Source organism: Balaenoptera ricei, chromosome 8, assembly GCF_028023285.1.
Source record: "Balaenoptera ricei isolate mBalRic1 chromosome 8, mBalRic1.hap2, whole genome shotgun sequence".
Classification (NCBI taxonomy): Eukaryota; Metazoa; Chordata; class Mammalia; order Artiodactyla; family Balaenopteridae; genus Balaenoptera; species Balaenoptera ricei.
The window spans coordinates 111,567,733-111,595,327 of NC_082646.1; the positions used below are offsets into that span (position 1 = coordinate 111,567,733).

Genomic DNA, 27,595 nt, shown 5'->3' on the forward strand with positions numbered 1-27,595 from the left:
CATTGAGGTCACAGACATTTATGAGCCCAGCCTGCGAGGCTCACTTCACACCTGCAGGGGGGCCGGGCCCCAGCCTCGGAGACCTTCAGTACCGGCCCCGGGCACACGGGCAACCCACCTGGGGAGACGGGTGGGGAAGGCACACGTCATCCCCCCTTCCTCCACCTTCCCATTTGCATCTTAGGTCTGGGGTCTGAAATCTGAGGGGAGTGCTTCTCCAGTCCCCCAAACTCCTCCAGCATCGATAAGCAGTAACAGAATTCAGGGGCTCAAAGGGTTAAACCCTGCAGCGTGAGGACAGGTTCATGCCGGGGTGGCGGGGGTCACCCAGGTCCCCACCAGGGAGGGTCTTTGGATGAGCAGTGCAGCACCCAGGGGCCGAGAAGAGGTGAAGCCAGGTCCAACCCAGTGACCCCAAATAATGAAAGCCACCCCCAAAAGCACCCAAAGTGGAAAATGGGCACAAATAAGGCCAGAAACATCCTTCTCGTACACCCCAGAGAAACTGAATCCTCCAGGGGAAAACTCCCAACCTTCATTCCTGGAAGTGGTACTGGCAGGGACAAAAATCCAGACATTTTGCATCAGTATACTCAAATCTGGACAGACGTGAATATGGGGCCCTTCTCTCTTCCCTCCTCTGACTGGGCAAGGGTTGGGGAGACAAAAGGAGATGCCCCCCCCGGAAGGGCTGCTTGCTAACTGGGGGTGCTCCGAGGGCTGGGGGTGTCCATGCACAAGAAAGGGACAGCTCCCTGCACCAGAAAAATCTCAAAAGAAAGAGCCTGGACCTCCTAAAAAGACTCAACACTCCCCACCCCTGGGCCTTTGTGTCTAAAAGAGCCAGGAGACAGACCCCCAAGTCTGACTCACTCTCGTGACCACAACAAAGAAGAGCAAGTCACTGAAGAACCACAGGAACAGGTCGGGAGAAACAGTAAAGAAAATAACGGAGACGTTACAGGGAAAGAAACGGCGAAAAGGAAGAAGGACGACATGCAAAAATCAGACACCTGGTTCATCTGTTCTGGATGAAAATACACCCTGATTAGGAAGAAGAAAGATCTCAGTACTTCATGCTAAGGAGGAAAATAATAAGCCGTGAAACCAACTCTACAAACAAATAACTCAAAAGAATAATCTTCAAAAATAGCGAGCACAGGGCTATGAAAACAAATGGAAAGGCAAAATAACAAGACGGTGATAAATCAGAAGGCACAGAACAGAATGGATGCACCTGAAATTACCGTAAAGAAAGAACAAACAGGGAAAACGCCAGGTGATCAAAGCAATTAGAGAAAAGATGACAGAACCAGAGAAGGAAAAGCCCAGGTGGATGTCACCTGCGGGCGATGGCCCAGGACTCCCGGGATCAAGGTGGCTTCAAAGAGCATCCCGCCCGCCAGTGACGAGACCAGTGGGCCATTCACTGAGGAAGCGCTGCCCCCAGGACCTCTTCCTGAAAAAACCCTGGACAGTCAACTCCGCCCGCTTAAGAGGTGGAATGAAATAAAGAGCTGTGACGAGAAGGCCCCTGTCTACCCAGCAATGAGCAGTGACCCTGGAAGAGGGCCTGAGAGATGCCAGGGCTCTGAGGGTTGCAGCAGGATGCGTGTTATGCGGGGTGGATGGTGACCACGCCCAGAGAGCTCTACACCAACGAGAATCGGGGGGCGGGGAGGAGATGCCGCGCGTGTACATGTGCGCGTGGGTGTGTGTGCATGTGTGTGCACGTGCACACAGCTGCTTGTTCTCCACACACTGCGACCTTTTCCTTCCCAGGTTCAGAGCTAAACTACATTCCTCAGCCTCCTCCATGGTCAGGAGCATGCAGTCAGGCACTTGGGGTCAGGTGCACAGATCAGGAGCAGCCTGCGGAGGACGTGAGGGAAGGTGGCAGGAGAGACGTGGTCCATGAGTTATCTCTTTTCCCTGCCTCCTCCTCTGAGCAGATACAGGAGACCCGGGGGGAGGACTCCAGAGGCCAGGGCACATCCCCACTACCCGGCTGGAGGAGCCTGAATCCCTGAATGGCTGCCCAGATCGGAACTGCCACCGCCACCTCTTCATTCCCGCCGATCCCCAGTGGACCGAGACATAAAGCATCTGTGGGTCAAGTGCCTGAGATGTGGAGGTCTGTTTATCACAGCAATCAGCTTAATCCACCCCAAACAATACGAGGAGAGAACACTAAGTTCCTTATGGCAATAAAAAAGGAGGCAAAAAGCTGTAATCAAAAATGTGTCATTTTGTAATCAAAAATGACAACAAATAAAGATTTCAGCCTTCCAGTGTTTTGTAACTGCTTCTTTCAAGTTTACAGATTCATTTGGAAACAGTCTCCCTTATGGCAAAAAAAAAAAAACACAAAAAACTAAAGTTCAGCATTTCCTTCACTGACTTTTTCTCCTTTTATATTCAAATGAAATCATCATAATGATGCTGATTTATTAACAGCGTGTGTACTTTGAGCCTTACCCACGTATTTCTATCTGTACACAGCCACCTGTTACCTGTAACCCTTTGGAGAGACACGTCTGAAATGTTCATTAAATGTTACTGACAACCACTTCTGGCACTGGCATCTGTGCTTTTCCATATGACAAAGTTTTTATAATAATCTTGTTACTTTTATAAGAGGTGTTAAGTGACATGGAAGAAAGAAGAGCTGGGACTTCCCTGGCGGTCCAGTGGTTGGGACCTTCCAATGCAGAGGGATGCGGATTCGATCCCTGGTCAGGGAGCTAGGATCCCACATGCCTCTGGGCCAAAAAACCAAAACACAGAACACAAGCAATACTGTAACAAATTCAATAAAGACTTAAAAAAAAATGGTCCACATCAAAAAATAAAAATAAAAATCTTTAAAAAAATAAGAAAGAGCTGAACGCCAGGACTGCCACATTGCTGGATTCATTCTGGGGTTCAGGTCGCCCTGAGCTCTCCCTAGAAGGTGGGGCCGTCTGACCTTGCTCTTAGATGACCGGTGTCAGCAGCACCGCACCCTCAGCCCACGTGGGGCCCCTCCCCTGAGAGCAGGGCCAGGGGAGACCACGAGCAGACGTCTCCTGGGAGAGCAGAGACCCAGCCCCCGAGGCACCAAACCTACTCATTAGACCCCCGGAGCACCAGGAGATGAGGTCCCAGGTCGGAGGCCAAGTGATGCACCTGCACCAAATGGCCAGGTGGTGGCGCAGTGAGCCTCTCCCCCCAGTCCCTCTGATCCCAAGTGCGGCCCCTTCCCCATCAGGGCCTTTAAGTACCAAGGCTGGACGTGGCACACCCGACCCCCTCATCCAGAGCGCCCCAGAGGCTGTCTACATCCGAGAGACAAGAATTCCCAGCCAGAGGCGCCCACTCAGCCTGACTGTGGGTCTGCGATCTGCCGGCCTCCAGAAAGCCCCTCCTGGGTTCCCCGACCCATCCCTGCCTCCCCGTTGGCCCAGATGCCGCATCCACCAGCCAGACCCTGGACAGTGTCCTCGGGAGGGTTCAAGTCCAGCCCAGCCCAGCCCAATGGGTCCCCCACCACACTGTACCCCACTGCCAGGTGCCCCCCTCCAGGCTTCCGCGTGTGTCACCTGCCACGCCCGCGCCAGAGGGAAACCCTCCTCCATCTTCCGAGGCCCCGCTGGAATGGAACCACGGCCGGGAAGACCCCTCTCCTGCGCCCCCAGGTACCTCACGCACGTTCACCCCAGAATGACGGTCTTCCTCGTGGGCGATGCAGCAAACAGCATCGGGCCTGAGCCTCCAGGGACAGCTAGGAGGTGGCCATCAGGCAGTGCAGGGAAGGGCACACCGGACACAGCTGGCACACCCCAGGAAGTGGGGGGCACAGAGCGGCAGGGGAAGAGGCAGGGCCCTCCTGGGTGCTGGCAGCCCGCCTGCTAAGGCGCCCACTGTGCGCGTTGCCGCTGCAAGGCTGGTCTCTGTGTCTCCGAGGCTCGGCCTCCGTCCCCGCACGCAGCAGGTGCCGCTGGCAGTGCACAAAGAGGACGGAGGGGGAGGTGGTCGGGACCACCAGGAGGGGGCGGGCGGGGCGGGGGGCTCGGTGGGGAGGGGGCAGGAGCCCAACGCGTGGGCCACAGGGACCGGCCGGGCAGAGGGGACCAGGGGCACCTGGAGTTCCGGTCACGCCTGCCGCTGACCCGGGCGCAGGCTCACCGTCTGCTGTAGGTCCTCGATAACGATGCGCAGCACCAGCGTGTTGCCCTGGCTCTCCTCCGCCCTGGCGCCGCCCGGCTTCTCCGCTGTGGCCCGGATGGTGTCGTAGATGGTCTCTTCCTTGGAGCTGTCCGAGTCCGATTCCTCCGAAGAGTCGGAGAAGCTCCGGGCCATCTCGTCCTCGCTGGACGTCGGGCTGCGCGGCATGGCTGCTTGTGTCTACACGGAGGGGGAGAAGGAAAACAAACTCTGGGGGAAACTGAAGAAAGAACCCGGGGGCGTCTGAGTGAGGCAGGCTCCCACGTCTGTGGGCGTGATCACAGGCAGAGTGACCCGTGTCCAGCGCTCGAGCCAGGAGGCCGCCAGGACCCAGTGGGGACCCCGTGAGCTCTGTCTGCCCCGGTGCTTGGAAACCCAGCATTTAAAAGGAGCCCTAACTCGCCGTGGCCATGACCACAGCTTACGGGGATTAACCAAAGGGGCAATGGGGCAGTTTGAAACGTTCCGAGGTAAGAGAAAAGGCTCCCTTTGTTTTTCTCGGAGGACAGAGCAGCAGGAAAGGAGGAAATGCAGGCTTCAGGTCAGAAGGGTACTGAGCTCCTGCTATAATAACCCTCTCTGCTTCAAACACAGCAATGATAGGTGTCGTGTAAAAATAGGCCCAGCGCGCAGGGCCCGGCTCAGAAATGAGATAATCTCCAGGCCCAGGAGTGCAGCAGAACCCAAAGTCGTGGGCAGGCTGACGGGGGAGGCTCGGGGGTCCCCAAGAGCCCGTGGAGGCTGGGAGGGCAGCTTCCTTACCATCAAGCGCAATGAAAGTTCAAAGTTCCCCATCAAGGACCCAGGTCAGGAGGCCAACTGCCACCTTGGACCACGGATGTTAGCAGGACAGAACTGGGGAGCAGGCAGCCCACGGGGACACCCCCAGCTCTATGGGCAGGGGTCCCAAAAGGTTCGGATAAAAGCCGGTGCGACCCGGGGGTGCTGGTGGGGAACGAACATGCCAAACCAGCAGTTGCACTTCTGCGTGACTCTGTAAAGGAGGTCAAAGGTCAAGGTCACGTGCACAGGAAAGATGTCCAAGACTGTTCCCTGCAAAACCAGGGTGTCCTGGGCGACCCGGCTCACAGGCCACCCTAATCGTTTGGGGTCTGCCTGACCAAGGCGTGGTCTCTTCTTCCCACGGACTACACAGCTGTGAGCAGGCCTGAACCCCAGCTACACACGCAGGACCCCAAATGTAATCCTGAGACAGGAAATCGGTCTGTAGGACCATTCAGACATGGTGTCCTTGTTCACAAAGGTCGGAAAGATGCAGACTTGTCTACTGACCGTGAGTGTGATGTGAGTGACGGGGCAGAGGCACCGATGGGAAACACAAAGTCCTAAAGTCGGGAGGGGTGGAAAGGGGTTCACAGGGCCTGTGATGCCACTTGTAACGTTTGGTTCCAGCCAACAGGACAGAATGCCAAACTTCGCCAAACCTGGGGACACAGACGTTTGCTACATCATTCTCTGTGCTTTCCTTTCACTGTGTTGGAAATATTTCACAGCAGAAGGAAGGGATGGGGGAGGGAGGGAGGAGGGAGAAAAGCAGGAGGGAGGGAGGAGGGTGGGGGAGAAGGGAGGAACATGGTCACCTGCCCGTCTGCCTCAGGTGCTGGGGTGCACGGCCCCTGCACTGTTTCATTTTGGGGGGAGCCTCAGAGAAGTCCCAGGCAGGACAAAGCTCGGCCAGTGCCAACTCAGCGTCCAGTTTGGGAAGGCTGATGCCCACCATTTATTTCCAGAGTTCGCTGAAGGACAGCGAACGCCCCGGGAAGTGTTTCTCTGTTCGTCCACCAGGTCCCTGGACATTTGCAGCAACTGACCAGACGCACAAAGCCCAGCAAAGTGCAGGAGCCACTTTAGAAACGCACCCTCACCCAGGGAAAGGCAAGACCATGACTGGGTCAGGGGCTCCCTTACAGCCAAGAGGATCTGGACCATCCTTGGGCAAGGGGCCAGGATAGTGTGGCCCACAGATGCTGTTCTGTTTGGCCTGCAGAGGGTTTAGAATGTGTCCTAACCCGGAGGTTTCACATGAAAACACAGATTTCTGGCTCACTGTGACCATCGGGAGAATCTGGCATTGCTAGGGGTGGCCACACAGCACTTGGGGCAGGAGCAAGCTGCAGCGACCTCCCTGGCCAGCCTGCCCTCCTCCCCGGGTCCTCCCGGAACCAAGAGGCTCCATGCTGTCAGATCTCGCTCCTGCCCGGCTCTCTCCCTGGCGCACGCGCTGTGAGTCTGAGCACCTGACGACTGACCCACCCCAGCCCCAGGCTGGACTCCTCCTCTGCCTTCCGCCTTCAGACCACCCGTGAGGGGTCCCCGGCTAAACATCTCAAACAGCAGACCATCCAAATCACCCAGGAAGATCTGACTTCTTAAATTAAAATTTCCAAAGTTCACCCCAGTGTCATTATTGTGCATTAAAATTTCAGGGCACTTGGGGATTCCTGTGTTCACTGCCAAATGCCTTTGTCATTTCAGCTTAATGTTATCCCAGCCATACAAGTGCAAAATGTGGTGAGGGCAGAGAGGGCTGTGGCCAAGGGCGGGGTCTGGATACTTCCGGTTCTACCTTAGGAAGGTCCCAGACAGCCTGGCTGCAAATTCTACTAACACGTTCACTCCCGCATTCGCTCGTTCACCATTTACACAGGAAAAAAATAAGTGCCTGGCATAATTACGTGCTACATATACACTATATAATATATAATACAGTTACAGTTATAATATAGAAATAATTGCATAGTATTATATTACATGTAATTATATGTATGTAATTATCATAATATATTATAATGTAATATAAATGTAAATTGTGTATTATACAGTTGGGTATACATAATTATTTCCAACTAGGTTTTCAGGTTTCTACGAAGCGTATCCTCTAGAACAGGGGTTCTTCATCCTGGCTGCACAGGGAAGTTACCTGGGATCTTTAAAAAAAAAAAAAAAAAACAGTGGTGCCAGAAGGTCTGATTCAATTGGTCTGGGTGAGGCCCCAATATCGACATTATCTTTAGACGCCCTCCAGCTGAATGCAATGAGAGTCAGAGCTGCGGGTCGCCTGGAGCCGAGTTCGTGCCTGTAACTGTGAAGCACTAGGCATCAGCACAGAGAGACACAGAGGGATGAGCCCAGGCTTCTCCTGGGGGGCGAGGGGCCATGTCAGTGGTGGATGGGACGGGCGCGGGTGTCGGGTCTGGTCACTCCGGGCTTCGGTGGCTTCTTTCTGTCCTGATGGGTGGAAGTCAGTGCAGAGTAGCTTCTGCCCCAGTAAGAACTGCTTCTTCCCATCCTGACCCCGTGTCTGTGCTGCTTCAGAACCCAGCAGGGACCAGCAGAAAACAGGCAGAGAGATAATGGGACGGGACATCACATCACAGGTGGGGATCCGGTCAGGTGGGGACCACGGTCAGGTCCGTGGGAAGCCAGACACGGGCAGGGGCAGAAGTGTCTGCTGGTGGGGTAGGGGTTAGGGTTGGAGGTAGGGTTAGGGTTGGAGGTGGGGTTAGGGTTGGAGGTAGGGTTAGGGTTGGAGGTGGGGTTAGGGTGAGGGTCTCTGGGGCAGCATTCCCATGCAGGATGAGCTGAGACCCCAGAAAGCTCATCGTCTTCAGGCAGTGTGGGCCTCAGTGCCAGCTTTCGAGAATCGGGCGCGTGGAGAGCCCGGTCAGAGCAGACACGGCACCTGCCCATCCCTGCCAGGCCCTGGTGTGCCCCATCTCAAGTGCATTCCAGATCCGGCTTCCAGAAACAGCTACCGTGGCTTGAAATTTTTTAAAATTAACTGTGCCCCGATCATTCACTTCCACCATGTCCATTTTCTCTAAAGCCCTCGGACGTGCTTTCCGTCTCATCCTCTTGCTAATGCAGCATTTCCATCCATCCCCACTGTCCCTCCATCATCTGGGGCACAGGGGACACTCGCTGAACCCTGGGCAGGAGTGGGGGGCAGCAGGCCTCGGGGAGGTGCCGAGTTCCGGCGGCGGCTCAGAGCTCAGCCGCGTGCTGCGTCTGCAGGCGTCAGCCGCCTTTACACCCCAGCCACTGCCGCTGGGCAGGACTGTGAACGGCCCACATTTCCAGATCCGCAGGTGGTTCAGAGACAGGTCAGATGAGAGGCAAAAGCCTGGAATGTCCAAATGTCGGAAATCCGTTGTTTTTCCAGGGTGACGTTGCAGCTGCAGACCCCATGCTGGTGACCCATCGTGGACACGCAGGCCTAAACGGTAAAGTGTGCCTGACCGCAGGGTCTTCTTTCCAGAAAAGCGAAAGCGGCGATGGTGGTGGTTTGAGGATGTTTGCGCCGGGCTACACTCAAATCGGCTCTGGGAACAGAACTGATAGCGCCAAGGGGAAGGGATCCCGCGTCCCCAGCTTCCCCCCCCACCCCGGCCACAGACATCGTTTGGCCACGAGGACCCCACCATGGCCCTCACATCGGCTTAGGGGTGACTATCACACAGGGACGTGACTGCCACCAACACCCACTGGACGGGTCTGAAAGGGAAAAGGCAGCACCGGCACCTGCTTCCTTCCGGGATGTCCTAGGAGTTCAGGCCAAAAGCCCCAGCAGGAAGGTCTTGACCTTAATAACGGGCTTGGGTAACATGGTCACCTGATCCATGGGAAAAGCAAACACCTGGGAAAACACTTAATTATTAACTGTGGGTTGGATCGCAGGTGACACAGAGGGCGCCGGGAGACATTTACATTTTGGATAAACAATGATCCGCTTTATCCTAAGTACTTCCTAAATAGCGCATGGGGCGTACTCACACTAAACCGTCATCCACCTGAAATTCACACAGAACTGGGCACCCTGCATCTCATCTGGCAATGCTGTGGGAGACGGAGGGGCTTCGCTAACCCCATCATCATGCGGGGCGGGGGAGGTTCCGAGGAGAGGAACCGAAAGACCAAAACTCAGTCTGGATACCAGGAAAAGCCAGCGCCAGGACACGGGAGGGAAGGTTACTCACCACCCACGGGCAGGTGTTTCTAGTATAACTGACCTCTCGGGGAAAATACCAAGCTCTACAGACACAAGTCGATAAAGTTCAATGTCTCTTAGAATGTCTTTGTTTCATTGGCCCTGCTGGGTACCTATTAATAAGGGAAAAAGAAAATAACGGTGGTAAAAGCAATTTTAACAAAGACTCCATGTTCTGCTGCCGAAGTGTTCCAGGAAAGCATGCAATCGTTCCAAAAAAACATAAAATCTTAAACTGTCTCATGAGTCCCCTAACACCGGTGAGGAACAGGCAGCTAGGTTTTCCTCTTGGCTCCTTCCAGACACAGAGAAAATATGAAACCTGACCTGGGACAGAAGACAAGTTTGTTTTTGGTAGTAAAAACAAACCAAAAACCCCATGGCCGAGGCTGACTTTATCAAGGTCAAAGTTGCAAGAATCATCTATATGAAGATCACCTTAAAAATGGAGAGGGTCCGTCGGCTCTGGTTTATTTCGTGTGTGTGTGTGTGTATATGATTTTCTTGCAAAAAAAGAGGTTTTTATTCAACTGGAATCTCAAAGACACCCGACACATTTAACACACTGGAAGCAAGATGTTGTGACTATTCATTTATTTTGCACATTCGAATGTATAAAACTGTCTTATCCTCAAAGCAGTGAGACCACCCCTTCCCTGAGGGGCTGCATTGGCACTTTGTACAGACACGGGAACTCGGGTCAAGGTCACAGCCAAAGATTGGCAGCAGCTGCCACCAGAACTGGTATGTCTGGAACTGGATTAGGGAGGAGCCCGGGTTCTATCGCACTGTTTGACAGTTGCTAACAAATGACGGTCAACGCAGGCTGAGAGCGAGGCGGGGTGTGGAAGTAGGTGGGTTTCGGGGAGGAGGGGGCGTGGAGCAGGAGAGCAGCCTGGGAAGGTGAGAAAAAAGCATGCCCTGTGTCTCGGTGTTTATTTAATTCGTGTTACTTTTCCCCACACCCATACAACACATCCACTGAGGAGGGACCGGGAGGCCCTGGGGCACTGGTCAGGGGCATGGGCTGCCCTGGAAGTTGCTGCAACACCAGCCCCCCAGTAACTGAATCAGAATCTGGTAGGGGTGGTCTAGGGTTCAGACCACACCCCAGAGTACGGGGAGACACCAGGATTCAGGTCAAGCACCACCTCCCTCTTCCAAGGACCCCTGCCTGGAAGCCGCCCCCCTCTACTACCCCCAGCACAGTGACCGCAGCTGCAGCCCACCTGGCGCCACATGGCGGCCACCCCATCTGTTAGGGCCACATCCTCTACCACGCCGCAGGGCCGGGGGTGGTGTAAATGCAGACCCCAGCCACCAGCATGGCGTTAGCCCCTGTGTCTCCCCATCAAATTCACATGTTGGAGTCCTGATCCCCAGTACCCCCGAATGTGGCTGTATTTGGAGTTGGGTCTTTCAGGAAGTGATTATGGTGAAATGAGGTCACTAGGGTGGGGCCCTAATCCCACAGGACTGGTGTCCTTATAAGAAGAGGAGGTCAGGACACAGACACACACAGGGGGACGATCTACATGCTGAGGAAAGGGGCCTCAAGAGGACCCAGCCCTGTGCACACCTGGATCTTGGATTCCAGCCTCCAGGACTGGGGACAGTGAACGTCTGTGTGTAAGCCGCCCGGGCTGTGGGACTTGGCTATGGCGGCCCCAGGAAACTCATACGGGGGTGAGACCCTCCTGATGTTCTCCTTAAATGGGTGCAGGAACCACATTTATGACCAGAATCGCCATATAGCCAGGTTTTCTTGGCATCTCCGTAACCACTGTCTAAAATAAACTCTCCATTTCCATCCCATCTTGCATCTTCGGAGGAACTCAGAGGAAGAGGTCTGTCCTCTCTTCCCACGACTTGTCGGTACCATCATTTCCCCCTGAGTCCCTCTCCTGAGTTTCCCGAGTCTTTCCTTCAAGCCTGGCTCACCCCAGCCCAGGTCAGACCCGACTCCCAAAACTATACAGACTCTCCTCCCCTCTCCTCGCTCTCTACCGGGAATACCCGTTGTCCATACCTCCCTGTTAACCTCCAATGATTCCCAGCTAGTGTTCTGAGAACCATTCCATCACATACACTCCAATCCACCCCTGGTCAAAGAAGTTTGGGAAACATAACTAGATTAAACAAAAACGCACCAATCACTTTACCGCAGAATTTATCAGAGTGGTCGTCTCAGAGAGTGGCAAATGCCACATTTCCCAAAAGCACCTGTCCCCGAAACACTTTCCCCTGGAGAGGACAAATGTCATCTCCCGCAGCAGCCGTGTCACGCGCCTCCAGTGCACGTCCCCCAGAGGCCAGCTCCCTGCCAAGCACAGCCGCCCTAGGTACTTACTGCGTAAAGACACGCATGGCAGGAAATCTGAAATATTCCTCTACCCAGAAGAAAAGGGCTCCAGGCTTACAGCTACTCAATACCTTCTCCTTCAGCTAAAATCAATAACCCCGAATCAGAAAAGGAGCTGCCTGAATTAAAACGATGTCTCCATTGAAGATCGCTGACTACAAGAGGAAGGGCCACACGCCTTCGTGGTGTGTTCTACGTGGACACGGGAGTATTGAGAAGGGTTCTGGGTAGATTAACAGAAATGCTGGGATTTGGAGCATTCACGAGCTGAACCCACTTCCCTTCCATGCTGCAGAGTTCCCTCGGGAGTGTGTGGTCTCCAGGCAACAGGAGTGTGGTCCCCACCGCTTCCTTGTCCAGACTCAAGATGGCCTTGGTCTCCGCCTCCCCCAGTCCTGGAGAGAGCCAGGCTGGGTTTCCCATCAGGCCACAGGGGGCTCCCGTCTGAGCCTCTATGGTAAACGGGGACACACAATTCTAAAGAAGTCCTGTCTTTATCATAGGCCCACATTTCCGTTTTCTTCCAGCATAAATTAAGAGATTCTGACCAACCAGTGTGCACCCAGGTCCTAAACTCTTCACAACATGAGTGGCTCACTCACCTAACATTTTTGCAGAAACCAAGAATCAATTCTCCCAAAGCAAAAGGCTCCCCTGGAAGGATGCTGAAATGAGGGCCAAGAAGTCACGATTTCCTCTCCTGGGAGGCGGTCTCTCTCGGCGCCTCTCAAACCCAAGCTGTGTTCAACAGTCCTTGTGTCCTCAGGGACCAGAGGCCCGGACCGTGACAGCCCCAAGGTGGATGTCAGGGCACTAGGAATGAAACACCCTCAGTCAGGACCCAAACTCTTAGAACACGAAAACTAAAAGAGCATTTCCTTAACTGGAACAGTGCATCTCCCCCAGTCCTGTAGCAAACATCAACATAATCGATAAACAAGCCAACAGATAAGTGAATACATTGCTTCAGGATTAAAAGGATGGGGGAAAATAATTATTTTTCAGATATTATGCTACTCTGTGTGGAAAAGCCAAGAGGATCTAGAGATAAATTATTTAAACCAGTGAAAAAGTGCAGCAAATGTCAGATAAGAAATTAATACACAAAAGTTAACTGAATTCTGTTACATTTGCAATAGACAATTAAAAAAAATACTATGGGGGCTTTCCTGGTGGTGCAGTGGTTGGGAATCCACCTGCTAATGCCGGGGACACGGGTTCAAGCTCTGGTCCGGGAAGATCTCACATGCCGCGGAGCAACTGAGCCCGTGAGCCACAAGTACTGAGCCCGCGTGCCACAACTACTGAAGCCCATGAGCCTAGAGCCCATGCTCCGCAACAAGAGAAGCCACCGCAATGAAAAGCCCGCACACCACAACAAAGAGTAGCCCCCGCTCGCCACAACTAGAGAAAGCCCACGGACAGCAACGAAGACCCAACGCAGCCAAAAATAAATTAATTAAATTAAATTTTAAAAAAATACTATGGGCTTCCCCGGTGGCACAGTGGTTGAGAGTCTGCCTGCCAATGCAGGGGACACGGGTTCGAGCCCTGGTCTGGGAAGATCCCACATGCCGCAGAGCAACTAGGCCCATGAGCCACAACTACTGAGCCTGCGCATCTGGAGCTTGTGCTCTGCAATGAGAGGCCGCGACAGTGAGAGGCCCGCGCACTGCGATGAAGAGTGACCCCCACTCACCGCAACTAGAGAAAGCCCTTGCACAGAAATGAAGACCCAACACAGTCAAAAATAATAAAAATTAATTAATTAAAAAAAAATACTATCGTAGTCCCAACAATAGCCAAAGATATCTAAGAAAAAATATCTAAAACAACTTGTGCTAGACCTTTACGGAGAAAATTAATAGGACACCATTTAGAACAAAAAAAGAAAGAAATGAAGGAAGACCCAGATGAATGGAGAGATCCAACATCATCACAGGTGCTAGGGTTTAATATCTTAAAGATAAAGGTTCTCCACAAAATACAGATTTTCTGTAACTTCCAACAGAAAACCTGGTAGCATTGTTCACAGAACTTAACATTCTGATTGTAAAGTTTGCGGAAGAGGGGAAACAGCCAAAACTAACCAGGAAATCTTTGGAAACCAAGAGGGGAATCACTCGATCATTTGCCAAGCCTTCCTAAGCAGTTATAATGTGAGGTCAGGATGACCTTGCTACAAAGACAGACACGGAGATCAATGGAAAAACAGAGAGCTCGGAACAGGCCTTGTAAATGCGGGTATCCAATGTGTGTCCATGCGTCGGAGGGAAAAGAACCAGTAGATACGTGATGCTGACATTGTGGGGTATTCATGTAGAAAGTGTAAGAAACAGAGCCCACCCCGCTCCGTACACGCAAACCAACGTCACGTGCGCTCAAGACTTCACTGTGAAAAGCAAAACTATAAACGTCTAGAAGAAAAAAATATACGAAACGACACCGTAATAGAAGATCTCTTATTCAAGGAGTTTCGGATGCTCCAGACGCTGTTTTGGTACTGCTGTAACAAGTGAGCACAGACTTACTGGGATAAAACAACAGAAAGGTATTCTTTCTCAGCTTTGGAGGCAGAAATCCTAAATGAGCCACACGGGGCTAATGCCAAGGTGTGGTCAGGGCTGATTCCTTCTAGAGATTCCAGGAAAGACTCCGTTTCCTTGCCCTCCTCAAGATTCTAGGGTGACCTCTACTCCCCCAGTCACCCCACCTTCTCCCTCCAGTTTGTCTGTGTCAGACCCCCTCTGCCTCCCTCGAATGGGGACCCCGAGATTACATTCAGGGCCAACCCAAATCGTCCAAAACAACCTCCCCATCCCAAGATCCTGACCTTCATCACATCCACAAAGCCTCCTTTGCCATATAAGGTCCCATTCATGGAGTCCAGGGATTACAAACTGGATATCTTTGGGGGCCGTGACTCAACCTACTGCAAATATGTGAAACGATTATTTGTCGAATAAATCAGAGGGGAAAATCCTTTCTTTCAAGAAAGTAGCAAATACAAGGCCTAAAGGGAGAGACTGACAAATTCAGTAACGTGAAAGTTAAAACTTCCATTAGACACAGAGAAGAGACACCTGAAAGCTCTGCAACTTTGGAAGGACTCGTGTCCAGGACGCAGAAGGAGTTCCCAAAGAGCACAAAGCACAGGACATGCACAGATGCACGTGGGCAAGGACGTCGGAAGGGCCACGCAACAGAGGAAAACCGTGGACACGGGACACAGCGAAGGGCAGGCCCCATGGGAAGGGGCCCTGGGGGGCTCTGCCGTCGCGCCCCAAATGCAGCGCCTAAAGCCTCACTGCTACGGACTGTAGTGTGTCCCTGAACTTCATATGCTGAAGCCCTAACCCCCGATGTGACTGTATTTGGAGAGAGGCCCATACAGAGGTACTTAAGGTGAAATGAGGTCATAAGGGCTGAGCCCTAATCAGATAGGGCTGGTGTCCTAAGACGAGGAAGAGACACCCGAGTCCCCCGGCCCCTGCGTCCCCCTCTCTCTCTGCCACGTGAGGCCACAAGAAGAAGGCGGCCACCTGCAGGCAGGAAGCGAGCCCTCACCAGGAACCATATCAGCCGGGACCTTGACGCTGGGCGTCCAGCCTCCAGCTCTGGGATAAGTACAGCCCGTCCTGTAGCCCCCAGTACTTTGTGGTGGTGGCCCAAGCTGAGACACTCACCTTTCAGAGTCAAGTGAAAAATATTACAGAGCCTACGGGCAAACAGGCTTGGGCAGCCCAGACCACTCAACCCCACGCAGCTTCACCCACAGGGGCCCGAGGAAGGGACCCACCCAGCCAGGTCGGCCCCTGCACGGGCCTGAAAGGCACGGCCCACCACACACCTTCATCTCTGGGCCCCTGGGCCTCTGGCATATGTGTGTCCCCAGAACGTCTGCTTCCAGTAGAGACCAGTTTCTCCAAAATTGAAAGCGAAATCCCCAGACAGACTTCTTCAAGGAGTTTGCTGTGTTACATGCAGGAAGAAGTGTCTTCACGGCCTCGGCACCTGCAGGGCAGCGTCCTCAACCTCAGTGACACAGTGGGTGGCACTGAGGTCCCCAGCCCCTGGAAGGGCCACTCCTTGCAGGAGAGGTGCCCCTGCCCTTTGGAGTTCGCACACTTCCAAGGCTCGCTCGTGACTGGGAGAAGTTTGCCTGCGGTTGCGTCAAAACCTTAACACGCAGGTGTATGAGCCTCTCGTGCCCACCGTAACAAATCACCACGAACTTGCGTGAACCCCTTGTTTACAGAAGCAAGGCCGTGCCCGCTTCCCCTGCACTCACCAGCCATGCCTCCGGCCCCAGCATTTATTCCCCGACCTCCCTCGCTTGCTCATGAATGACATACACCGTCCTTCCCTTCTTTGCCCACCGTGTATGCATCCCCATTCTTGAACGGACCACATGCTTCCTGAGGGATGACCTCTGCATCTGGCTGTGAGCCCCCCGGGGCCGACAAAGGAGTGTCGCCCGCCCTCGGGGACACTTGGTGAGTTACCGGGGAACTGATGGGCAACAGCGCCCACGCCACCAGGAAACAAAGTGAGGACACTCTGTCCACATCAGGAGTAATGACAGAGCAGCCAGGACAACCCGATTCAGGTGACACGTATTGACACGGAACAAGGAAGGGGGACATCAACTCATCGCAGAACAGACCCCACTGATATAAAGTTTTCATACATGAACTAATTATATAGATGGCTATGGCCCTATCGATATACAACATACATATATAACCCAAAATCAGAGCAGCAGTTCACATTCGGGAGGGAAAACTCATGGGAGCCAAGTATGAGTTATCTCAAAAATTTTTTTTAAAAAGTAAGTGAAATAAAATGGAAGAAACTACGGCAAAATCTTAGAATGTTTCATTCTGATGGTGGGTATAGAGTGGCTATTACGTTTTTCTACCTTTCTATGTTTATAATGTTTCTAATTAAAAATAAAAACTTTAAAAAATTAAAGGACTACGACATACGATCTGCCTGTAATGGTCTTATCACTTCTGTCCTGGGGCACCAAGCATGCTCTTCTTCAGCAGGAAAGCTGAAGGACAGAAGGCAGAATGTGAAATATATATGATATATACTATTAAAATGTATAAAACATACCAAATATATTTATATAAAAGTATATTACATAAATGTTATTTATAAATAGCATTATTAAATATTAAAAGATAAATATATATTTAAAATGTTATTAAATATATTACGAAAATATTATTGACCTATATAAACATATAAAATATATATAATTGATATTTATTAAAACATGTATAACATTTTTAGGTGACAGATTTTCATTTTCGCAGCGCTCTTAGGTTGAGAGAAAATGGAGCGGACAGTACAGGGAGCTCCCGTGTACCCGCTCTGCCCCCCGCTCAGATAAGCAATGTACTGTTTAACTCCTAGACCATTTCTGCCTCAGGCCAGCCTCCCGGGCAGTTTCTCTTGGACCAGAGGCCTGCAAAGGACAAAGATCTCTCATCCCATCTAGTTCACCCAGCTCTGATGAACCTGTCTCAGGATCGAAAACAAAAGGTAACATCAAAATATGCCCCTGTGGCCCGGGCGGCTGCTGCTCTCTGGATACTGGGGTGCCCTGCACCCCTCAGGTTCCCGCAGTTGGTGTGGGCCCCCCTGGTGAGTTCTGGCCACCAGGCTGTGAAGTGGGTGAGAGGTGAGGATGTGGGGTCCCGGCCAGGGCGCCTCCCTCTTCGCTCCTCCTGCTGGACACCCGCGGGACCGCAGCTGCACCCTGGGGCACCCCTGGGAGGTGACACAGCCCGGAGAAAACACCCCCAAGGGCATGCGAGCTCTCAGAATCCAGGTCACAGTGGTGAGGGCGAGGGGCTTGTGTCCTTTCGATATTACCATCCCCGCCTTTGGATGTCAGCAGTGTCTGGCTGGCTGACAGTGTTGGCTGACGCCCCTTCTGAACTACGGGTTACCAGCAGCAAAGTCAAGGTCTTGAGTCTGGGAACTGAGTGTGTCAAACAAGATTACAGACTTGAGACGTCCGGCGGAGACAAAATGTCCCTGAGATCTTAAAACTGAGACGCGTCTGTTACAAAAAGGCTTTAAACTTTTCAGATGGACGATGGGGTCTCCCAACAGCTTTCCGTGCTGCTCCAAGGCATCAGGCGCTGCCTGGGTAGGTGGGTGCTCTGTCTGGGCGCTAAGTCCCTGACCCTGCAGGAAGCGCTGTGGCCACTTGTTTGGGGACGGCCCTGGCTGCACCTTCGGTGGGGCAACCGCTACCCTCCCTGGTCCTGCCATCACCCATAATGACAGTGTTTAAGCTGAGGACGGGTTTTCTTTAATTCCTATCATCCCAACGGCTGTGGGAACCTGCTCTCCTCTGCAACCACGGTTTCAACTTTCATCTCTTGTTTTCCCAAGAAAGGACCTTAAGGAAATACCTTTCTCCTCCGGGAGTTTAAAACCACCAAGCTACCCTCCCAGCGCGAGAAGCTCTTGCAGTCTCTATGGGGGACGCACCCCAGGTCAGCACATCCGTCCAACAGCCCACGGACCTACCACGTCCCCCCGCAGGAGAATGAGGTCCAAACGCCAAGCCCAGAGGTCAGTTCTGACTCACCTGTGCGTAGCCTGGTTGAACCCCACAGTGAGATCACCCAGCCCACAGAGCTCCCTCCTCGGAACCCCTACACTCAGCCTGTCCTGGGCGTTCCCAGCCCCACCTGAGATTCAGGCTGTCCTGGGATCCAGGAGTCACTCACCTTCAGGTGCCCCCCAGGTGGTACAGATGCTCGGCCAGGGTTGAGAAACGAGGGCGCCTCTTACGCTGTCATCTAGCTTTCTCCTGGGAGCAGAGACCCCTCGTCCTTGAGCAGCCCCCCAGAATGCCTTCCACTGGCTGACCCAACAATCCACTCTCCCAGTTCTCAGGACCCAGCCCAGGCCAAGTTCACGGAGTATCTCTGTGACCCCTGGCAGGAAACCATCTCCCCTTCGTCCTCTGCTGACTTCCACTGGGGGATGACTCTTCCACACCTTCCAGCGCTGCACAGATGGACAGACTGATGGACAGGACATCTGAGCTTGCAGAGAATGTGAGCAAGGGAAGTGCTTAGGTAAGAGACTGGCCAACAAGGCACGTCTTTCCAGACAGCATGAAAGCAATGGGTGCACGGTGATACAGCACCCCTAGTTCTACTAGAGGCGTGTGTATCCTTACTTACTTTCCAATTCCCGTCCTAGAGGGACTCAACATTCACAATAGTGGCAGGTGGCCTCTGAGGAACACTTGACATTATTAAAGAATCCATGTGACACCGAAATGTGTATCTACATGAATCTAGACATAACATGTGGAATAAGATACAGATTCTCTGCCTGGACATCTGAGTGGCAGAACTGTGACTCACTTAATGTTCATAAAAATATTCAATGAGATTAAATTTTCAGGAAACTGAATTTGAACGTCTTTAAAGTATCACGATTTGAAATTATGATGTGCGTTTATTTTAGTATTTTGCCTTCTAATGGATAATTAGAAATATTTTTGTAGCTATCGTTTTCAAAACCTTGTGAAAAAAGTTTAATGTTTACATTTATTTTAATTTACATTTTAAATAATCCACCCAGATTCTGTACACTTTGAACATATTAAATTTTTAATTATTTAGATTATCACTCTCAATGGAACATAAATTATGTAACAATTTATGGATTGCATAAATTGGATTATAACAACATGCGTAGTAATTTTGCTAAACAGAAGGCAAGACAAATACATTTTATGGAATATATAATAATTAACGAGTGAAGTTTATCTTTATTACTTATCCAAATATCACTGGGCATCGACACAGTACCCAAGTGTGCAAATAATAATTAAATCCAGTCATACTGGTATATTGCCAGCTTTCAGTCATATAATATGGTAAATCTGCACACTTTTAAATTTATTCATTATGAAAGTTAATCTGTGAAAGCAGAAGGAGAAAACATATTTTATCTAAGAGTTTGCTAGCTTGATTTACAATTTTTAAATAGGAAGGACGTGGCTTGTCATGTTGGCCTCCATGTGTACTCCTGCTCCAACCGCCAGATAATAGGACAGGCCTGCCGGGAGGGGCATGTGGACCGCTCCCCACAATGAGCTCTCAGCGGACCTGAGGTGTAAAAGCTCGGAGACTCCCAAGAATGACAGGGGAGCAGCTGTTTCCTCTGGGACTATGGACCTTCCCTGTGCATAAAATCACAGGAGCTGCAGGAAAACAGATGCCCAGCACACACACGGGGGTTCTGCTGGAACCAGATCAAGGCGCCGGTGTGGTCACATCCGGGTGAGGACCCTCCTCTTGGCTGCAGACGGTGTCTCCTCCTGTGTCCTCACCTGGAGAGGGGGAGTGCTGTGGGGTCTCTTTCTATGAGGACACTAACCTTATAGGATCAGGGCCTCACCCTTGTGACCTCATTTAACCTTAATAACATCCGTAGAGGCCCCGTCTCCAAATACGGCCACACTGAGGGTTAGGGCTTCAACAGAGGGACACAAACATTTAGTCCATACCATCCGGGAAGGCCCACCTCTGCTCTCAAGCCCCCTGGCCACACTGGAGCTCTAGGCTGGAGGCCTTATCCAGGGCTGCAGGAGTGGGTGTAAGAGGAACACCCCCACGGGTGCCCGAGGCTCCTACAAGAGACAAGCATCACTTGCTCGGCACCTCTCTGGGACGTGTTGAGCGGGTCACCAGAAGGGGCAGATAGATGGCTGTCAGAATTTCCAGCCCAGCGCACACACCCCAGGCACAAAGGAAACTCTCAAAATACTTTAGCAGCCGAGATCCCCACCCTCTTTGCCACCCCGCCAGCTCCCTCCCTGACCTCACACAGAGGAAGGATGCCCAAGAAAGGCTCTGACACCAAGAACACGGGCGGAGGGCCACAGGCATGGTTTCTCATGCAACTTTATTGAAAAGAAACTGCCTTTTGAGCATCTTCTCCCATATTTCAAATGGTTTCCTCAGGAAAGGTTCTTAGAAGTGGAAGAACTGTGTTATTAGCACGTATGCATTCCTACATGCAATCCCCCACGAGAGAACACAGCCAGGAACCTCTAAAGACACTCATAAGGGCTGCATTTCAAAGCCCCACAGCCTCCCGGGCTGATGGGGGCTGAGAGGTGAGCATCCTGTCCTCCACCCAATGTCACACCTGTCATGTCTAAGCAGGGAGAGGTATCACAACTTGCCTGACAGCGTTTTATAAATCTCTTACATTTATTTTTCAAGCATCTGGACTTTTGTAGACTTCAATAACAATAAAAGGAAAATCGTTCTCAACCCTCAGGGAGGATAAGATTTTAAAAGGGGAGAAATCAATTCCAGATCGGGTTCCCCTTCTTGCTGGGACCACAGGCGGGCAAGCATGCTGTGATCTGAGCTTTCTGAGCAGAGTGAAGTTGAAGGCCCCAAATGCCACTGTGCAGGCTGACTGCTGTGCTGGCCTCAGTATTTGCACCACTTCCTGCAGCCTCAGAGTGAGTCCTCTTCCCGGGACGGCTCGGCTACCGGCACAAAGACGTACTACTGTTGAATCCTCTTCCTTGACCAGCCAGACAAACATCTCCCAGAGAAATGTTCCTTCACATCCACAAGCTAAGAGGGGGCTTTGGCTAAAACAATGTTAACTCCTGCCCAAGAGTTTACTCTTCCAGAAAAGTAAGCAACACAAATGCTGAAGTCCCATTCATGCAACACAAACCCAAATGGACTGGGTTGAATAGAGTCCCCCCAAACTCACATCCACCCAGAACCTCAGAATGGGACCTTATTTGGAAACAGGGTCTCTGCAGATGCAATTAGTTTAGTTAAGATGAGGTCATACTGAAGCAGAGTGGGTCCTAAATCCAGAGACTGGTGTCCTTACAAGAAAGCCATGGAAAGATGCAGACCACACGCAGGGAGAAGCAGGGAGACAGCCAGGTGATGACGGAGGCAGAGACTGGAGTGATGTGTCCACAGGCCAAGGTCAAGTCAAGGTTGCAAGCTACCACCAGGAGCTGAAAGAGGTGAGGAAGCATCCTCCCCTGGACACTTCAGAGGGAGCATGTGAGGCCTGATGAACCCATTAATTTTGGACTGTGACCTTCAGAATTGTCAGAGAATAAATTTCTGTTGCTTTAGGCCACCAGCTCGTGGCAATTTACTAAAACAGCCACAGAAAACTAATACACCAAAGATTTACACTCAAGGGAGTAGCACCATTCAAAACTCTTCTCAACCGATTTCTCTTTGGGCAACGCGCACACCCAAAGTCTCATCCTATTATTCTGCAGAATAAGGAAACAATCACAGTAGTAGATAATCACCACTGGCATTTATACACAGGCCCTTAGAAGCCACTGGTTAACAAGGTGGCAGCGACGGGAAACAAGCAGAAGGGAGACAGGCTTTCAGGGATTCGCACAGACTGGGTCTCCATGCCAGAGCCCCTGGGGGTGGACGTGGTGAATGCACCCACCTTTGTGCTTGCTCTTTCCTCCGCCTGGAACTCTCCCTTCCCTGCCCTCCTCCTACTCCACGGTCACTCAGAAATACCTTCCCTGACTCCCCTCTATTAAACAGAATCCAGGCCGGATGGAGAGGTGGAGACAAGAAACACAGGGGCAGGGGAAGACACAAAAAAGAGAGACAGAGAGAAAGAGAGAGACGTCCACATCCAGGCAGATAGAGTAACAGGTGCTGGATTTAGCCTCCTGCCCAGAACCACCAAAATCTGCTTAAAATATATGGAACAACGGTTTTGAAACATGCAGGACAGGGATGCATGAGAGCCAGGAAACAAATGAGCTGAGCCCTGTGACTGCTCCCAGCTTCCTGCCTTCCGTGTCCAGGCCATGATCCAAGAAAGGACCAGGTGATGCTGGGCGAGTTTCCAGAGTGGAGGCGACGGGGCTGAGAACACAGGACGGGGCCAAGGCAGTGACAGCCTGCAGGACAGAGCACAGGGCAGGACAGACTGGAACACAGAGGGCACTAGAGACCTGCAGAGGGTCCCTGGAGTATTCTGGAGGGTGTGATCAGCCCATGTTTGTGACTAACCTACCAGGGGAACTGGAGGTCATCACACACATCAATCACACAGGTCCAGGAACAATGCATGCTCCCACTGGCCAAACTGGAAAGCCTCATAACTTATGGGGCACTGAACACACAGAGGGCTTTGCCCCAGTAGTTGGAAATATTCAGGCCTAGACTGAATGCTGCTATGACCCCATACAGCAAATACTGGAAGCAAGACCTGAGGGATCAAACTGTCTTTAAGTAACTTAAGTGAATCCCAGAACAAAGTTCAAGAATATTTACACAAATTCAAAAATATGCAGACTCAACAAGAAAAATCCACAATTCACAATGTTTAGCAATAGAAATATTAATAAATTAATAAAACAATAAAAATGGCCAGGTATACAAAGGAGCAGAAAAGTATGAACCATCATGAGGAATATAATCAACCAATCAAAACTAACCAAAACTGATACAGATGTTCCAAGTAGCAGACAAAGCATTAAAAATTATATTAACTGTATTCTGTATGTTCAAAAAGACAAGTAGAGACATGAAAGATTAAAAAATAAACACCTAAATCAAATGTTCAAAGATAAACTACAATATCTGAAATGAAAAATACCCTGGATAAGATTCACGGCAAATTGGATATCAGATAAAAAGAAAGTCAAATTGAAGATACTGCAAAAAGCAACACAGAGAAAATAACAACAAATTACTATAAGAAAACAGATTATCAGGAAACTATGAAACAACTTCAGTCAGCCTAATATATATGGAATTGGAGTCCCTGACAAAACGAGGAATACAGAAAAATTATTTGAAATTTTGGCCAAAAATAATATTATACAAATTTGATGAAAACTATAAACCCACAGACTTAAGAAGCTTAATGAAACCCAAACACAAGAATCATAAAGAAAACTACACCAAGGTACATCACAACAAATCAAAACCAAAGATAATAAGAAAAATCTCAAAAACACACAAAGGGAGGGGAAAAAAAATGAAAGACATGTTGCATCCAGAAAACAAACTTAGAATGACACCAGATTTCTGGCTGAAAACAATGCAAGTGAGTGGACAGTGGAGCAACGCCTTTAAAGTACTGACCCAAAGAAAGGCAAACGAGAATTATATAACCAGGGAAATCATCTTTCAAAAAATGAAGACAAAATGAAGACTTTTCAGACATATAAAAGCTGAAAGGACTCATGACCAGAAAGTTTTCCCTACAAAAGAAGTTAAAGGAGAACCTTCACAAAGAAGGAAATGATACCAGGGGAAAAAAAGAAGTTACACCCAAGAGAATGGAGACAACTGGAAATGAAGATCCCATGGGTAAATACATGAGTTTCTCTTACGTAAAACTCTTTAAAAGACAACTGACTGTTTAAACAAGCAAACAGAGAGAGAGAAAGAGAGAGGAGTTTATAAAATATGTAGAAGAAAAATATATGACAACAAAAGCACAAGAGTTGAGAAGGGAAAAGGTAGTACATTGTGGTAAGGTTCTTACACTATACATGAGCTGGAATGGTATCACAGAAGAGAGATGTAAGAAGGTAAAGATGTATGTGAGAAACCCTAAGCAACCACTAAAATAATAAAACATAGAGTTATAGCTAATACACCAAAAAAGGAGATAAAATGGAATCATAAGGGACTTCCCTGGTGGCGCAGCAGTTAAGAATCCACCTGCCAGTGCAAGGGACACGGGTTCAAGCCCTGGTCTGGGAAGATCCCACATGCCACGGAGCAACTAAGCCTGTGCACCACTAAGCCTGTGCGCCACAACTACTGAGCCTGCATTCTGGAGCCCGTGAGGCACAGCTACTGAGCCTGTGTGCCACAACTACTGAGCCTGTGTGCCTAGAGCCCGTGCTCCACAACAAAAGAAGCCACCGCAATGAGAAGCCCACACACCACAGCGAAGAGTAGCCCCACACGCTGCAGCTAGAGAAAGCCCGTGCAGCAGCAACGAAGACCCAATGCAGCCAAAAAATAAATAAATAAATTTATTTTTTTAAAGTGGAATCATAAGATTCTTCTATTAATCTAAATGAAGGCAGAAAGAGGAGAATAAATAACAGATGGGATGAGCAGAACACAAATAGCACAATGACAAATTGAAACCAAACCATTACCATTTTCACATTAAATATGACCCAACCCTAAGCTGTCAACAACAACAGGTGAAAAGTAAGAAGATAGGAAAAGACATACCAGGTTAATGTTAATCAAAAGAAAGCTAAAGAAGTAAAAATATTTTTCCAGAAAATTGAAGAGGAGGAAGCTTCCCAACTTCTTCTACGAGGCCAATATTACTACCCTCACACTGAAAAGAAAACAGATCAATATCCTTCACGAACACAGATGCAAAAATTCTAAGCAAAACTTTAAGAAATCAAATCCAACAATATATAACACTTCATGACCAAGGGTGATTTATTTCAAGAATGCAAGGTTGATTTACCATTTGAAAATCAATCAATGTAGTTCACCATATTAACAAATGAAAAATAAAAACCATTCGATCAATTCAATAGCTGCAGAAAAAGCATTTGATAAAATCCAACATTGATTCATGACAAAACTCTCAGCAAACTCGGGCTAGAAAGAAAACTTTCTCAGCCTGATAAAGGGCGTCTCTGCAAAGCCCACAGTGAACATCATACTTAATGGTGAAAGACTGAAAAAAATTCCCCCAAAGATCAGGGACAAGACAGGGATGTCCAATTTCACAGCTTCTGCTCAATAACAAGAAAAATAAATAAAACACATCCTGATGTGAAGGGAAGAAATAAAACTGTCTTTATTTGCAGACAACATTGTTATCCATGCAGAAAATTGACTGGAATCCTAGGAAAAGCTACTAGAACTATTAAGTGATTTAAGCAAGATGGGAGGATGCAAGATGAATATAAAACAACCCATTGTGTTTCAACAAAGTTGCAAGGAACAACTGGAAATTGAAATTTAAAGACAATACCAAGTACAATATCAACCAAAACTACAATGTGCTTCAGGGAAAATCTGACAAAAGCTGTGAAAGCCCCACACACTCAATACAACAACCCATTGCTGCGAGAAGACTTCAAAAAACAAGAGACAGCCCCTGGAGGAGAGTCCCAAAGTTCAAGTTGTCACCAACCTTTGCTACCAGTTAGGGACCCGGCAACTCGGGGCTTCCCCTGCAACGTGGGAATGACAGGGGCTTTGCTGACTTTCCTGGGGACACATGTCATTATTTCCATTTTTGCACTTGCAAAAAAATACGTGACGCAGAAGCAATCAGCTCTGGGGATCCCTTTCCCAGACGTACCCACGACCAGGTCTCCCCTCCCCGCCAAGCCACAGGGCACCGGACGTGCTTTGCTTTATTTAAACGGATGCTACCTGCTGGTACTTCCGATCAACAGGTACAGGATGGAAGTAAAGAGAACAGAGGAAGCAGTTTCCACGCAAAAATGTGGAGGCGGTGACAAGCTTGACTAAGTTATGGTCTGGGCAGTAAAAATAGCATTTCCTGCCAGGGTGGGAGCAGAAGAAAGGCAAGAAAACACCAAGTTCCCTACCTTAAGCCCGTCCAACAATGCTTCGTACAACAAGCCGCCAGCTCAAGTCCAAGTCAGAAAAACAAACAAAACCAACATTCGGTTCCTAATTGAAATAGATACAGGCCTCCGGAAAACACCTGCACATGGCATCCTTGTGGAAGTTTGTCAATCCACGTAAATAAACCTCACCGCGCATGCCCACACGCCAGCGTGGATCAAATTAATTCCAGCCCAGGAGCTCAAGCCTCTAGAAAGTGCTGGAACCACAACCCAACGGGGTTGGTACCATCTCCAGATACCACCTGTGACACTGAAGTAGACGTTGCAGGCAAATTCCAGGTTGCCAAGGGGGAGGGGAATGGGGGAGGGGTGGAGTGGGATTTTGGGGTTAACAGAGGCAAACCATTATATAGAGGATGGATAAACAACATGGTCCTACTGTACAGCAAAGGAACTATATTCAACGTCCTGTGATAAACCATCAATGGAAAAGAATGTTAAAAGAATGTCTATATATGTATAACTGAATCACTTTGCTATAAAGCAGCAATTAACACAACATTGGAAATCAACTATACTTCAATTGAAAAAAGGAGACAATTTTTAAAAAGAAAGAAAAATCCGGGGGCAAGGACAGAACTTCATACAGCCCCTCCTTCCTGCCAGGGGAGCCCCAAACACAGCCCCACCTGGGCCGCCCAGTTATTTCTCGCTACAAAGCAAACCTCCACTTCTACGGGGAAGACTGGCCACATCCCGGTTTCCTCTTGAAATCCCACGGAAAAAGGCAGCAAAGGGATTTTATTTTTAACACACATGAACATCAGGACAGGCAGAAAAGGAGCAGCTAGGAAAGCACAGGAGAGATGGCAGAAGTCTGGTGGGCACAGCTGCCTCCAAGGGTAGACCAGCAGCCAGCTGGCAGCTCGGGATGCCAGAAAGGCCCGGAAGTGACCTGGGGGTTCCTCGCCGCGGGCGGAAGGCGGGAAAACTGGTTCAAAGTCTGTCCGGGTAGCAGTCGGATCCCCAGGTCCAGTCCTCCCGCAGGGCGGCCGGGTGACTGTCCTTGGCCCCATCGGAGGAAAGAGGGAAAGTGGACATTCTGGAGGGAGACCCTGAAGGTGGGGAGGTGGGGCCACACAGGTAGCGAGGGGATTGAGTGGAATCCACACACGAAACAGCGGGATTTCTGCCCCCACCAGGCCCCTTCCCCTCACTGGGATCCCAGGACTCAATCTCTGAGCAGACGTGACGAACCTGAGCTAAGAGGTTCATTGCCGGCCATCGGGATTCCCCAGTGAAACGGCCAAACCCCCCTTCGTTCCCCTGCGGGATTCCCGGTAGCCTGCCATCCCAACCCTGCCTACCTTCCCGTCATGTTGCCAACGGTCCCTCTTACACGTAA

General features: G+C 50.3%; 1 protein-coding gene across 10 annotated transcripts in view; it reads right to left on the bottom strand.

The window, feature by feature from the left end:
• SHANK2 (SH3 and multiple ankyrin repeat domains 2) overlaps positions 1-27,595 on the bottom strand; it is a 552,759-nt gene that overhangs the window by 464,160 nt on the left and 61,004 nt on the right. For all 10 annotated transcript variants that reach the window (XM_059932287.1, XM_059932286.1, XM_059932284.1 and 7 more), the window contains one exon: positions 4,168-4,386. In XM_059932287.1, coding sequence (XP_059788270.1) covers positions 4,168-4,374 — 207 coding nt within the window. In that variant the 5' untranslated portion in view covers positions 4,375-4,386. The remainder of the gene's footprint in view (positions 1-4,167; positions 4,387-27,595) is intronic.